The sequence below is a fragment of the Anser brachyrhynchus genome (genome assembly GCF_964034855.1).
Source record: "Anser brachyrhynchus genome assembly, chromosome: 10".
NCBI lineage: Eukaryota > Metazoa > Chordata > Aves > Anseriformes > Anatidae > Anser > Anser brachyrhynchus.
In genome coordinates, this window is record NC_137705.1 from 6,443,201 (window position 1) to 6,458,171 (window position 14,971).

Here is a 14,971-nt window from a genome sequence, read left to right on the forward strand (position 1 = left end):
GGTCCATTTCTTCCTTTTCACTTTTCAGGGCTAGTTTCTTCAGGATTTCCCAAGGTTTTCAAGTATAAAAACGGGAGGAGATTTACACCTTCCTATCACACAGTGCTGCAGTTGGGATTCTGCTGTGCTGTTGATACTCTGCTATTGCAGAACCTGTAGCACTGCGGGGCAGGATTTCTCCGTCAGTCTCTGGGGCACCCGCACATTTGATGTGAGGGATCACACTGGCTTTTTCTGGGATCTTGGACCAAACCAGACCAGTCTGAATTCCCCGTTGATGTAAACATGCAGCTCTCCACTACCCTCAGAGCTATGCTGAGCCACAATTCAGCCCAGATTTAAAAAAAAAAATGAAGCTCCCCTTCATTTGCATCTTTTTCCCATTTCTTTTCTTAACAGAAGCTGCTGAGTTACTGTTAGGGTGCTGAGAAATGTTTTTGTACCATTTGTGACTGGTCACTGCTGCTAGGGACCACTCTGAAAGTGGATAATAATTACAAGGCACCAGGGAGCACAGGAGTGGGTTGCTGTATGCAGAGATGAAATGCTGCTTGAATGTGTGATGTATTTAGCTTCATTAGTGCCTTGAGGACAGCCCTGCAGTCCCTTTTTCCTTCCACCCATGCTGAGGGGAGGGGAGGAATGTGACCAAAATGAAAGGGCCGGGAGCTTTGCAGCCTTCTCTCCACGCAGGAGTCACAGCAGGCTCGTGTTGGTTTTGTTCCCCTGCAGCCACATAAACAGCGACAGCTTCCTCTGCGACTGCCAGCTGAAATGGTTGCCCCCGTGGTTAGTTGAGAAGGAGCTGCAATCCTTCGTGGTGGCCACCTGCGCCCATCCTGAGTCACTGAAGAGCAAGAGCATTTTTGCTGTCCTGCCAGAAAGTTTTGTGTGTGGTAAGTCTTGCCTGTGTGTTTTGAGGTTGTATGAAGGGCAGAACTCACTTGGGAAACATTTTCTTTGACTACTAGCATGTTATTACGAGAGGGTTTCTGTTTTGTTTTGTTATTCAATGGGATCAAAGGAAGCCCAAGCCTGCATTTTAAAAATTTGTCATTGGCTACAATTTATTTCCCACCAAAACCACACAGCGCATTGCTTGCATGTAGTGTATTCCTTACGGAGCTCCCTGAGTATTAAATCAAAAGGGACTGATGCTTGTTCCAGTTCTAAACGGGGCAGCACAGCTGCACGGTCCTTTTGGTTTGATATTCCCAAGACTGCAGCTATCATTTTTTTCCTACTGCAGCGCTTTGAGCTTGTTGTGTAGCCTTGTGTTCCTCGCTCATCTTTTCTCCCTCTTGGAAACAAGAACGAAGGGTTAAAGAGCAGAGCAGAATCTCTCCATTGCAGCTCCTTTTATTGGTCCAGTAAGGTGTCACACATAACTGACCGACCGCTAACAGTTGCATTATAATCTTCTTTTTTCTTCTGCTGCTGTTTTTTTATCTAAACGGTGTTCACCTACCGGTGTTCTCCCACTGCAGCTGACTCTGCCTGTGAGCTGTGGTTATCTTTGCTAAACACCCAGCATGTAAAAAGCATCTACTGCCTCTCTAGAAAAGAAAAGAAATGTAAATGATCGAAGGAGGCCACAGCGATGCTACTCGTGCATCCAGGTTTTGGGCAAAATAAACACCTGGTTTTGGGAGCCAGTCCCCGCTCTGTGGTGCCAAGCATCGTGGATCCTAGGTGGAGCTGCACATGGCTGCTGGCTGTAGGAGAACTGAGCTTCTGAAAACGCCATTTAACTCAGCTCGGCACATGACTTGCATTAAAAACTGAGCGAAAGCTTTGTTCCAGCTGCTGTCCCATGTCCCTCAGGTCTGAGTGCTGGGGCTGATATATGGCCTCTGTCAGAGCGAGACCGGGAGGCTTGCTGCATTCACGGGGAAGACACGATCACGAAGGCTCCATCTCCACAGCAACATCACAAAGTGAAGACAGTTTTGCCTCTCCAAGGCCTCCAGGCACACTAGTTCTCCTGGTTCCAGAGGCCTGGCTTCTTAATTAAACCTTAGTCAAATATTAAATTACACCATTTGTAGAAATCTAATAAATGAATCTGCTTGGAACCCTGCTAAAACCAACAGTCTTCAGGGCAGAGCATGAGTGTACAAAGCTTTCCACCCTGGAAGGGTGACAGGCGAATACAGCTGCTTCTGTTTTGAGTGCAGGCTGCACTCATCCTAAATGAGGCTCCTGAGCCTTACCCGCAGAGGTGGCATTTGCAGCCCTATGCTTTAGCTGCCCCCCTGCTCTCTCCTGCTGCTTCATTATAGCACAGACCTTTTTGAGGTTCGACCGCACTGGTGAGGAGAGCTGGGCACCTTCGGGGTGCTTCATGCCTCTGAGTGACTGTCTCTGCTGATCTCAGAAGAAACCAGAGAACAGTGTCCTAGCTTGGACCAGCCGCTCAGTGGAGCTGTGCACGGCACATCTGCACTGTCCCGAAGGTGGAGTGCTGTGCAAGAGTGAGCAGCTTTTCTGGTGTAGAGAGCGGTGGATGTAAAGACAGATGTGCAGTAATGTCTCATTTTCTGTTGCATCTCTGCTTGTCCCAGTCTGTCCTTACAGCCCAGAACTAACTCTGCTTTCTGTTGTCTCTCAGATGATTTCCCCAAGCCTCAGATCATCATCCAGCCCGAGACAACGGTGGCAGTCCTCGGGAAGGACATCCGCTTCACTTGCTCGGCTGCCAGCAGCAGCAGCTCCCCCATGATGTTTGCGTGGAAGAAGGACAACGAGATGCTGCACAACGCCGAGATTGAGAACTTTGCCCACGTGCGGGCGAAGGACGGAGAGGTGATGGAGTACACCACCATCCTGCACCTCCGGCACGTCACCTTCGCCCACGAAGGCCGCTACCAGTGCATCATCACCAACCACTTTGGCTCCACCTACTCCAGCAAGGCCCGGCTCACTGTTAACGGTGAGTAGAAAGCTGCTTTCTGGTTCCTTCCCTCGTCCTGAGGTGGTTCAGTTCTCTGGGGCCTGCTTTTGGCCCTTGGTTACTCCTGAGGGCCCATTCCTGATGGTGAGAAGCTCCCAGCCAGTTCACACCAGCTGCCTGCGTCTCTGGGTGCTGAGAAATGCCGAGAGGAGCAGTGCCAGGCTTGTGACGGCTGCCATGCAGCCAAGCACTTCTGCACACTCTCAGTGGCGTTAGTCACCTGTCTGTGGCTATTCCAACAGAGTCTTTGCCATAGGAATGTAAAAGGATAGAAAGAAAAGCAACAACAGTGATTGAAAGCTCTCTGTAGGAGGGACAATGGGTTTTGATTTCAGGTTAATCATAGAAAAATATTAGTTCTGATCCCAGCTCTAATGATGCTGCGTGTGGGGGCACCTTGGACAGATACGTGCTGTAGAAATGCGGGGTTACCCCTCAGCAGCTGAGATATTTAAAAGCCGCTTGCAGTCCTGGTGCCTGTGAGCAAACACCATGTCCACGTCCTGCCTAGGAAGGAAAGCAGTTCGAACTGCCTGGAAGATGGCGCGTTCCCAGGGAATTGCTCATCTCTTTTCTTGTTTTTCTCTAACAGTGCTGCCCTCCTTTATCAAAACTCCCCACGACATCACCAGCCGGACAGGGACGACGGCGCGGCTGGAGTGTGCGGCTGAAGGAGACCCCACCCCCCAGATTGCCTGGCAGAAAGATGGGGGCACCGACTTCCCCGCGGCCCGGGAGCGCCGCATGCACGTCATGCCTGACGACGACGTCTTCTTCATCACGGATGTGAAGATCGAAGACATGGGTGTCTACAGCTGCACAGCTCAGAACCCCGCGGGGTCTGTGCTTGCAAACGCCACCCTGACTGTACTGGGTAAGATGCCTTAGTGCCCCCGAGAGACCAAGTGGGAACTGGAAGGGACGGCAATCCAGGCTCTCTGGCAGTTGCAGACACAGAAATGGGACGAAGAGGTGGTACTTACTCTGTGTTAATCTTACTTCATCCTTTTACACTGTAGTTAACTAATGAAAAATACCCCACCAGTTTAAAAAGGAGCTTTGAGTTGCATTTCCTCTTGTGCCAGGGAAGCCCCTCTAACCATGCTATTTCCTGCCTGGGAAAATTACTTCAAGAGGAAATTGCACTCCTTCTCTCTGGCCCTACCAGATTATTCATTTGTCAGCCACTGCCCCTTATCCTAGGGCGTTTCTCTGTTGGGAAGACCAACACCAGCTGCTTAAGAGAAGTCTTTGGTTGTGATTTGGTTGTGATCTGTCATGGTGTGCTCCTGGGACATGGCCACGCAGCGCATTGCTGTATATTTGTCTGCAGAAACACCAGTTATGTTCAGTACTGTTAAAAGAAATGGTTGTCACACTATCCTGAATAATTAATTTTGGCATTTATTCCCTGCAGAGACACCATCTTTGATCCATCCACTGGAGGACCACGTAGTGTCTGTAGGTGAGACCGTGGCTCTCCAGTGCAAAGCCACGGGGAGCCCACCCCCGCGCATTACCTGGCTGAAAGGCGACCAGCCGCTGGTGGTGACGGAAAGGCATCACTTCACCTCTGGCAACCAGCTGCTCATCGTTAGGAACGTTGTCTTGGAAGATGCTGGGAAATACACCTGTGAAATGTCCAACACCCTGGGGACGGAGCGCGCGCACAGCCACGTCAGCATCTTACAGTCCCTTGGCTGTCGGAAGGACCGTACCACGGTGGGCATCATCACCATCGCTGTGGTGTGCAGCATCGTGCTGACCTCCCTGGTCTGGGTCTGCATCATCTACCAAACCAGGAAGAAGAGCGAAGAATACAGTGTCACCAACACAGGTACCTCTCGTCTCCTGCTGAGGCTGTCCCTAACCTTTTTGTCTTGTCAGACTTCCCACTGAGGCCCCACTGGTGTGTCAGGTAGCCACAATCACACTGGGAAAGCAATTGGCTTATCTCTGTGGTTCTCGTGGCTACAGAAGCTGGAACCAGCAGTCGCTTGCTGCTGAAACGTGCTTAGAGCTGTGTTGCTCTCCTTGGCTGGCTCTCCAGATTGGTCTTTTCCACTTGGAAGTGTTTTTTTTTCCCTTGCTTTGCTACTTTGATGTTCCATGACCACAAATGCTAACTCTTGAGACAGCCTGCATTATGCCCACAATGCTGGGAATCTGTCTTCTTGGGAATTTGTATTTTCAAAGGCTTTGTATTCAAAATATTGCAAAAATAGACTTAGAAGCTGGAAAACCCTTTCGTAAGGGCTGTTGTAACCCTACTGATATGGGGCATCCCTCACTTTTCGGGCAAAGAAGCGGTGTTTACTGCTTCCTGCTGAGCTTCAAAGGGGATAATTTGGTGCAGTAAAAGTAAATGGTGCAGTGAAGAAAAACTCTTCTGCCCTCAGCTTTCTACAGGTTCTGTACAGAAGTAACGGCATGAGCTTAAGGTTTCCATACCCTTCTTGGATTTGCAGCCTTGCTGTGTTACTGCTAGCTTTAGATGTAGTATGACATGGTATTCTGAAGACATGAGCTAGGTAGGAAGTATTGGGTCCCATATGGCCAGCGCAATGTGCAAGTGGGATTTTCTCTTCCCTTTTATTCAATCCTGGTGTAATTGAGTTTCATTTGGTGTTTGTATGACAGAGGTGTATGACATTTTGGTGTCTGTATGACTGAAATTGCCTGATAAGAACTAGGGAAAGCCCAGGGTAGCTAAGGGGCTTAGATGTGCCTGCTTAAGCGAATCAAAATCCCCGCTCTCCAGAAGTCTGTTGCTTATGACTTTGGGAGACCGAGGACTTGAATCAAATGAGGTATTCTGAATTTCTGGGGATAAGGATGTACGTGTTCTGAAGAGATGGTTCCCCTGCAACCTACCTCATACTGACCATGCCAAATGCAAACATCCAGAATGGCTTAGTGGCAATAAACCTCACAGCTTCGGGCTTTGAGAAGTCAGGAGCAGGGCCTCTGAGGGGCAGGGGTTATTTAGGCAGCTCAATTCTAATTTGTTGCACTTAGGGAAAATGCCATGTCTAGATCTGGTCCCAAATCCCTCTTGAATATGTGATTTTAGATGCAATGAAAGCAGAAGCCTTTACGTCCTACTAGGAATTCATATTTCTCTATTCCCATTGCTCTAGATGAGACTATTGTGCCTCCAGACGTGCCGAGCTACTTGTCTTCACAAGGGACTCTTTCTGACAGGCAGGAAGCGGTCGTCAGAGTAGATAACCAACAGCCTAATGGGCACATAGACAGCAATGGTGAGAACCAGTTTAATTATTTTTTCTGTAATGCTGTATCTGAATTTGATATAAGGAGGGAAAAATCACAGTACAAAGTACTTTGTGCTTGTTAAGAGTTATCTGAAAGATCTTCACCATGTAATTCTCCAGCTACTGCATTTATGCAAAACAAGGATCTGCCTTTTGCTTTACAAAGCCACCCTCTCCCAGTAATAACTGCACTTATGCACGGAGACTGCTTCAGAAACTGCTCAGTCAGGCCCTAAGGAGTACTTTTTTGCTAATTTTGGATTAGTTCTTTGGCACCAGAGCTACCCCTGGTTAAGCTCTACTAGAGAATACATCAGCATTGCCTGTCCCTGCCTTCAGGCTTAGAAATTAATGCTGGGATTTTACAGTATTTAAACACAGTACATTAGGAAGGAAAAGGTAAGTGTTCTGAACTGAGATTCTCCTATGTTTATACAGCATTTATTCTGTTAAACGTTAACTTAAAATTATCTATTATCTCCATTGCTATTTTTCTCCCTTTCGGAGTTTTTACGTTAGAAATAAGGCTAACAAGCCATTCGGCCGAAGGCAGATGGTTGTAATCCTAAGCCAGATGGTTCGTTTGTTGCAGGTATGTGTCAGACTGATGCTGGAAGGTGTCCAGATGTTGAAGCTCCCACTGTAGGTTGCAGACAGCCAAAGCTATGTATCGGCTATAATAAAGACACTTGGAAAACTGAAGACATGGCTGATGGAATGCTTGTTCCAGATAAGACAGGTACAAAACCCATTAATCTGGAAAGGTATTTCATGTTTGTACAGATCAGAAAGCCCTCCAAGTCAGACAGCATTAAGACGAGAAATTGTTACCTTCACAAGAAAAAAAAAAGCCCAGAATGATTCTCAGGTGCGAGTACACTAAATTTACTTTCTCCTGCTTGCTTTGATCCTCTATCAAACTTGGATAGTTTGAATTCGAGGAACTATCAGAAAGAGGCAGACTAAAGCTCATGATAGCCATGGCTTGCAGCTGGCTGATCGGTATTTTGATTTGAGCTATTCCTGAAACGTGAAAGCACTTTCAAACTGAAGGTGTTAAAATTTTTCATGACCTTTAAAGGGGCTGTCAACTTCAAAGCTCAGCTTTTTTTTTTTTAATTATCAAAATTTAAATGTCAGTTTGGGCACTCCACCTGATAATCTTCTCTTTGGCAGTTTCTTGGGTGATACACTCACACTTTTCTATTTTTAGGATGAGTTTTGTGTTCTTGTGTTATACTGCAGTATCCACAGAAAAACAGGCAGTGAAACAAATTTCCTCTCCAGGAGAAACTGTAAAGTTGAATAATGGAAAGCTGTCAAGCGCACTAAGGAAGTTAACTTTCAAACCTTAGAAGCTCCTTTCATCTTGCTGCTTTGAATTCTGCTCATCTGTTATTCCCACTAACAGTAATAAAGCTTCTTGAGATAACAATATGATTTGACAGTGATCCCTGTAAAGCAGCAGCACAAAAATAAGAAAGGTAACTTGGTATTATAAAACAGTTATAGAAAAGTTTCACTTTCTAATTCTGCCTTGACTAGAAAGTTTAGAAAAGAAATAAACACACAATTATTTTAAAAAAGTCATCACCTCTTTGCAGTTAAACCAAACAAACAAAAACTGCCAAATAAACACATTAATTGGAACTACCTTTTGCGATAGGACAGCTACTGAGTTCTGAAAACCACAAGTATTTACTAGCCCTGTATAAAAACCGAAATATGTCCATATTATTTATTGAGAGATTCCCACACTGCTGAGGGACAGATGAGCTAAACAGAGTTGCTTTTTCCTTCCGCAATTTGTGTGCTCCGGTGCTGACAAATTCCAGCTGGTTAATCCCCGTGTGTTGCTGTTCTCCCTTCCTCCCGCACAGGCTACGGCCTGCCAGTCGTGTGCGCGGACTGCAGCGGCAGCACGGACAGCATGAACGTCCACATTTACCCCAGGGAGCCGGAGTACTACTCCGAAGGCCTTAAGACTATGGATAATACCTACCACAACGCACTGAGCAACAAGGAACGGAGCAGGAAGAGGGCTGCAGGCACCGGCCTTCTCCACCCGCAGCAGTGCAACGGGATTGCCAGCGGCAGGAGGACGGAAACGGACGGGACCCTCTACCCCAGCAACCACGACAGGATAAGGCCCGGGAGCACAACCAGCCCGCTGCTAGCAGACAAACACGGTACGTCGTTCCCCCTGGATGTCTTTTTCTCCCCAGCTGTTACACAGCACTGCTGGGGTTATATCAGAGCCCTGTTTTTAGCTTTTATCAGCTTTTTTAACTTGGCTCAAGAGCATGAATGACAGTGGCAGGGTTGGTTTTATGAGGCGCACTGTCAGGCTGAGCCAGCTGGCTCTGACCACCAACTAACCACATTGGTTCTTTCCCTTCTGCAGGCTCTTCACAATCAGTAGCAAAGCCTTCAGAGCTTAACAACCTTAATTTGGTGAGAGCTTCGCCGGCAGGAGGGTCACTAAAGCAACTGAATGTGCTTCCTGAAGCTTCCCCAACACTACTGGATTTGCAGAGCGAAGCAGAAGTGAAACAGGCTCTCCTGTCCAACGGCTACGCACCCACGGCGTGCGACTCCATTCCTGAGTTTAAGCCACCAAACAGATCGATAGACTGAGAGGACAGACTGCCATGTGCAAATTAACAAACACGCTATTATTATTATTATTATTTTTTGCACAGAGTATATAGGCTACTTACTTCTACCTCAAATCCTGAACTGATGACCTGTCAAAGGCAACACAGCTGAGGTATGAGAAACAAGCTTGTATGGGGAACAAACTCCTGTTCGAGCGTCATCTGTTTGTATATAGTTTAAAACTTCCCTGAGAAGTATGAAGCGTTCAAAAGTTGACTTGCATATGAAGCACATAAATGCAAGGGATTATTGTGTAAAGAGAAAAGTATTTGATACAATTGTACATAAGAGTTTTCATATATAAATATATATATATAAATATATATATATATCTTTTACAGAGGCTATTTTAATCTTTAGTGCATGGAAAACTGAGTGAAACTTTACAATTTTGGCAATATTGTTTTCAGTATCAGGTTGCTGTTAAACTTTGTGAGAGAAATAATTCTGGTGCCTTAAATGCATAAGCAGAACTTCAAAAAGCCAGACTGTTCCAAAGGGATTGTCCTCTTTTCAATGGAAGTTCCTTGAAATCAAGTATCAATTGGGTTACTTAGCACAAATTTCCTTCCCCTTTGAAATTTATTGCACTTAACACATTTAAACAGAGATCTGCAACTGTTTCAAATGAAGTTTATATGAAAAAAAAACAAGCAGTGAGAAATTACATAGCAACCTGATTTTTTCCTGTTTGTGGAAGAACTTAAATTCCCTTATTTTTCAAAATTGCCTAAAAATTAGTATTTGAACTGTGACTGTGATACATTAGAGTGGACCACACAAGCAGCACTAAATAATGCAGCAACAGGGCAGAGCCCCAGAACAACCCGGCTATCATGACTGGTGAACAGTCATTACCAAAATAAATAATTCATGCAGTAAACTGTGGGGTGGTCCCAGACATTGCACCCTTCAAAAGCTTCCTAGCAGAAGGCATTATCTGCCCCTATGTGCTACAGCCCTGAGCACCTACAGAGCTCAGTGCAGACATCTCCCCCCGAATGGACGCAGCTTCACCTGTAAAAGGTGCGCCGAGTGGGATGGCCTGGCCCTGTGAAGCAGAAGGAAGAACCTTGGCCAGTACAATGCATTTTCTACCCAAGAAAAACACATCTATTCTGGAGGGAGTTTGAACCCGTGCAGCTGTTCTGACAACAAAACTGAAATCACAGGCCTAGGCTGACAGCTGTACCATTAATTCATGCGATACTTTTTTTTCCTACTATACAATATTAGGCTTTCTTGTTTGACACCATTACCCTGATCTGCAGCCAGACTCTTTATGTGAACATACCCGCCTCAAACGAATTGCGGTGCTCTGTGCAGCAATGCTAGGCGATTCAGAAATACGCTCACTTAGAAGGGAAACTCTGTATTTAGGGTTGAAAGTACTCTTTTAAATGGAAATGTCCCAAATATTTTTGTGGTCTTTTAAGTTCATCCATGAATGGGGGAAAAAAATACCTACGTTGGTGAAACAGCTCTTTGTCACTTCTAACTTCCCTACAAAGCTTTTTATTCCTAGAAAGGCTGCTTTCTGTTGGTACCTGTGGATGGAGGACTCCCTTCCAGCTATTTGTAATTTGAGTTCTGCTCATACAAGGTTGCTAACTCTGGTGATGACTACTTTGGGGAAAGGTTTATTGGGGAGTTGTTACTTTTTTCCTTAGGAGCAACACAAATGCCAGTCCCACTGAAGCAGAGTCTAGTGGAAATCCACCTTTGTTAGGGCTGTGGCTCAAAACAAGTGTTAGAAATAGGGGCAGAAATGCTGCATTTGGGGTTCAGATTCGTTACTTCTGGATCTGCCCGAGCCCTACCACACAAAGAAGCTGCACGCTGCCCTGCACCAGCACAGTGCCCATTCCTTTTAAGCTGTTCATGTCCAACCTTAGCTCGAGAAGCCACCACCTCCCTTAAGGGAAGGACCTCTGCCTTTTGCCTAGCAGCTGAGGGGAGCCTGGCTGCAAGCTAGCCACCCGAACCCCCTCCCCTTAACGAAGCAAGGCGTAATTGAGCCACGTACCTGTCTGTATCAGTCCTGACCAGTGACACATTTGCACTTTGAGACAGGTGGCTAACGACGTTGAATGCCAAGCCTATTCCAAGCAAAGGAAGAGGATGTTAGACAATTATAAACCAAGCCCATTTTTTCCTTTAGTCAAGGGATAAAAGAACCAACTGATGAGGTGAAAACAGTGGGACCGGGAACAGGGGGAAGGACTGACCCAACTGACTCCTTGGGCTGCCGAAATGTCATCACCACTGCAGAGACAAAGCATATTTGCCACGTTAACGTTTGAAAATGATGTTTCTGAATAAAGTTAACTGCCTAACGTTATGACTTCCACTAAATATGTGAATTTGCTGCTTCTAAGAGGCAATGTGAAAGAGGAAGTATTACTTTTGTGTACAAAGTTATTTATTTATTAGAAAATTTGGTACAATGTTGTACATTGAAAAACATGTAAGATATTGAAGTGTCTAACAAATGGCATTGAAGTGTCTTTAATAAAGGTTCATTTATAATATTACAGCTTTTTTGTTGAGTGAGCTTTTGGGAGTTTCAGTTGAAAATTAAATAAAATTCTAATCCATTGCTACATACACTCTTTTCTGTCTTTCTCTGATGAAAATGCAGAGTAACTGCCAGAATATCCGCTTGTGAAATTAGATCCACAAATTTAACATCAGATACTGTGGATCAGCGTGAGACTCTGGCAGTCTGATTTGTGGACAGGGTGGAATTTGGGGGCTGCACTGAAAGATACAATAAAGAACTCATACGAAATACACTTCTAATATATCAACTGTGTAAGTGTCTGGCAAGTACCCTTATCCTGGCACTGAGAGCAGAACAGATGGGGGGTGGGTTAGTGGGTAAAAAAACAGGGCCAGGACAGCACCAGAGTCAGCTGCATTTTGAACACCTCGGGCTTGCTCAAATCCAAACCCCACCCTCTCCAGAAATTCCAGAGGCAGCTTTGGAGATAAGCATGAATTCTTGCATTAGCTAAAATTGCAATACAATTTCTGTATGTTATTAAAAATATATATTTCCCTCTCCAAATTCTAACCTTGAATATAACACAGCTTTTTCTGAGACTACTCTGATAAATCCTTTAACACATTAAAGTACTTCAAAATGGAAAAGAAAGAGCCTTTAAGAAGCTGGTGCCTTGAGATTCAAGTTTTCTTATCCACATTATCCCAATAACAACATAAAACGAATTTTTCAATTTTCAGTAAACTTGAAAAAACTGCCAAAATGTAGCTAAAACTCAAGGCAAACCGGCAGTATGGGAAAAGAAAACAAACACTGAGGAGCATTTTTCAAGTTCCCCCCACAGTCCCATCACCAAAAGTGTCATTTTTCAGCAGGCTCAGCCAGCTGTGTGCACACCAGCCCCTTGCCACCACTTGCCTGGTGCCATGCCAGGGCCAGGTCCCTCCCGCGGCGTGCCGGGGTGCAGAGCCAGTCCGTCAGCGCAAGGGACGAGGAAAACCTTGGGGGCTGCTGAAAACACCAAACACGTCAGCGAGGCCAGCCCCATTATTTCACCTGGTTTTGGCAGCACAGCTGGAAGGCGTGGGGTCTCACTCAGGTGCCAGCACCACTTTGTGTGGCAAGAGCCGTGCGTCCAGCTGGTATTTTAGCCTTGCCTTACCTGCTGAGTGTTCAACCATGGCAAACTAAAGCAGGAACATACACTTTTGCACAGCAATTATTAAATAAGTACGGGCAAAAAAACCTTCATACAACAGGATTGCAACAGTCTCCCCCCACCCCATGCACTGTTGTTTGCTAAAAATTTGGCTTTTTTTTATAAAGTGGTGATGACAAAACTGGTTATGTAAATATTAAGTAACAACAACAACAACCCAGTATTTGGACGCAAGGACTGTGAGGCATGATTACTTTCAGCTCAAGTAATTAAATAGCCCAACTGCAGTTCTAGCCCTCTCATCTGTTTAAAGAGCTTTAACAGAAAATATGAGTTTGCTTTTAAGACTAGCTAATAAAGCTCTCTCCCACCGCCCCATGCCCCTAAAATCGGGCCTGCTATATATAAAGCTTCATAGAAGACACAACCGTGGACGTGCTGTACTGTGCCAGGGCAACTGGGAGACATACCCAGCCAAGGTGGGCCTGGGTTGAAATCCCCCATTTTAATTGGAGATTATTTTTAAGAATTACGGTCTTCGTTCCACACATTTTACTCATTTGCCAATTATTTTCTAAGTTCTGGACTCCAAAAAGCCTGACTGCCATGTCATGGGATGACAGGGCAATAAAACATCCCTCGTCAGCTGGCCAGGCCCACGGCTGTGTCTCGGGGCAGCACTGCCCATTTCTCTGGGCTGAGGCTTTGCATATGCCCCCTGCCCCCAAGTTTGCACTGGCCTGGCCCACGTTCCCAGTCGCCCCAGCCTCCCTACACCTGTGCGACCTCCCAGTGAGGAGAACACCCTGCTGTGACGTTACGGCACCCCGGGGAAGCACCTGATCACAGCTCAGACTCCAGTTAACTCACAAACTTGGCAGACCAGCTGGCAAGAGCCGCACGGGGAAGCAGAGCACGAGCACGCCGCATCCCGTGCCGATCGCCTCGGTGCCGCGATGGCTCCCGGCTCCTCTCCCACCGCCCGAGTCCGCCAGCGAGGAGCCCCAGCCGCCGGCCACCACGGCCTTGCCCGGCCCAATGCACGAACCACAACCACCTGACACGGCCCCGACACAGCCCCAGGAGCCCCCGGTGCCTGCCGAAAGCCTCCCGAAGCGGCTGAAACCCGCACCTCGGCGCTGCCTGCCCCGGCGGCCCTGCACAAACACCCTCTGGGTGAACGTTTCAAAGCATCACGCAGCCAGGCTGCTGAAATAACCGTGGCTGATTATTTTTTCCCCACGTTCTGGTGATAATTTTAACTCGGTAATTTCACCGCCTTTTCACCAAGCATGTCCCAGCACCAGGCTGGCCCCCACAGCTCCTCCTTCCCAACAGAGCAGCAGCAGAGGTTCGCTCTGCTTGTCCCGAGAGCCCTTCGGGTCCATCCGTATTTCAGCAGGAGAACTTGGGCACTCTCCCTGCCCTGCCTTCCCAGCCTCCCTCCTGGGCTTTACCATTTCCAAACTCCGGCTCCTTCAGCTGCTGAGGAAGACCTAAAAAAGGCCTAACTGCATGTCTTTGCAGAGGCACAGCTGTAAAATAATCCAACTCCGGGCTTTTACTGGAGAAATATGAGTCTAATTAATAAGGCTGCACTGGTTACCAGGCAGGAATGCGTGCTGTGCACCTGTAGGTATAAACAGGAATATAAACTTTCACAAATATGGCTCAAATCAGAAACAAATGGATTATTGTCTTTTACAAAGAGCCCTCCCAACCTGGAATACTTTCAGTGCTGTTGGAGGGCAGCAGGCTGTAACTCTATCGGCCCCTTCCCCCAGCAGTAAAACCCTCCCCACGTTACGAGGCAGGTGCCACTGAATTATGAAAACTTGCTTTATTTCAGCCTCCCCGCGATCCGGAGGTTTGCAGAACACTTCCCCTGCAGGAGTTCTCCTAACGCCTTTCTCAGGCTCCGTAATTAGCTGTTTACCCCCCAAACATCACTTTTTTGGCACGACTCTCCCAGTGACTTCACTCACTTTCCGTGCAGGAAAATTTCATGTTTGGGAAATCGGATTATTTGAGGATTTACTTTTCTCTAACAGTGAAAGTGGCGCTCGGGCTGCTCAGCAGCTGCTGCGGGCGCAGCGAGGAGGCGGTAGGAGAGGAAGGCTGTGCTCACGGCCGGACTCCTCCTCCAGGGCAGCAGCTTCTCCGGCTCTTCGCAGGACAGAGGCAGGAGCTGGGTCAGAGCAGCAACTCGCGTGTCTTCTCGTAGGTCCCCAGGAAGATGAACCCTCCCAGGCTGATGGCTGCCATCCGCGGGACAACACCTGCAAACAAGCTGAAGGCAAAGGAAAGGCGGCTTCAGAGTGAGTGGCTGCTGCGTGGCTGTGCAGAGGCTTCAGAAAACAAAGCCAAGAGAAATGGTCTCGGACGGGAAGAGCCCCGTGCCCCGCCACCCCACCCGGCCT

At 47.0% G+C, this 14,971-nt stretch overlaps 2 protein-coding genes across 6 annotated transcripts in view; one reads left to right on the plus strand and one right to left on the minus strand.

Annotated features, from left to right (window-relative positions):
• LRIG1 (leucine rich repeats and immunoglobulin like domains 1) overlaps positions 1-11,422 on the plus strand; it is an 87,578-nt gene extending 76,156 nt beyond the window's left edge. The window contains exons 12-19 of the mRNA XM_080606404.1: positions 733-896; positions 2,612-2,932; positions 3,546-3,827; positions 4,371-4,790; positions 6,094-6,216; positions 6,821-6,967; positions 8,109-8,417; positions 8,633-11,422. Coding sequence (XP_080462530.1) covers positions 733-896; positions 2,612-2,932; positions 3,546-3,827; positions 4,371-4,790; positions 6,094-6,216; positions 6,821-6,967; positions 8,109-8,417; positions 8,633-8,865 — 1,999 coding nt within the window. The 3' untranslated portion in view covers positions 8,866-11,422. The remainder of the gene's footprint in view (positions 1-732; positions 897-2,611; positions 2,933-3,545; positions 3,828-4,370; positions 4,791-6,093; positions 6,217-6,820; positions 6,968-8,108; positions 8,418-8,632) is intronic.
• SLC25A26 (solute carrier family 25 member 26) overlaps positions 8,866-14,971 on the minus strand; it is a 91,768-nt gene continuing 85,662 nt past the window's right edge. For 2 of the 5 annotated variants that reach the window (XM_080606405.1, XM_080606409.1), the window contains exon 10: positions 8,866-14,841. In XM_080606405.1, coding sequence (XP_080462531.1) covers positions 14,745-14,841 — 97 coding nt within the window. In that variant the 3' untranslated portion in view covers positions 8,866-14,744. The remainder of the gene's footprint in view (positions 14,842-14,971) is intronic. The other 3 variants (XM_080606407.1, XM_080606406.1, XM_080606408.1) reach the window with 2 other exon arrangements.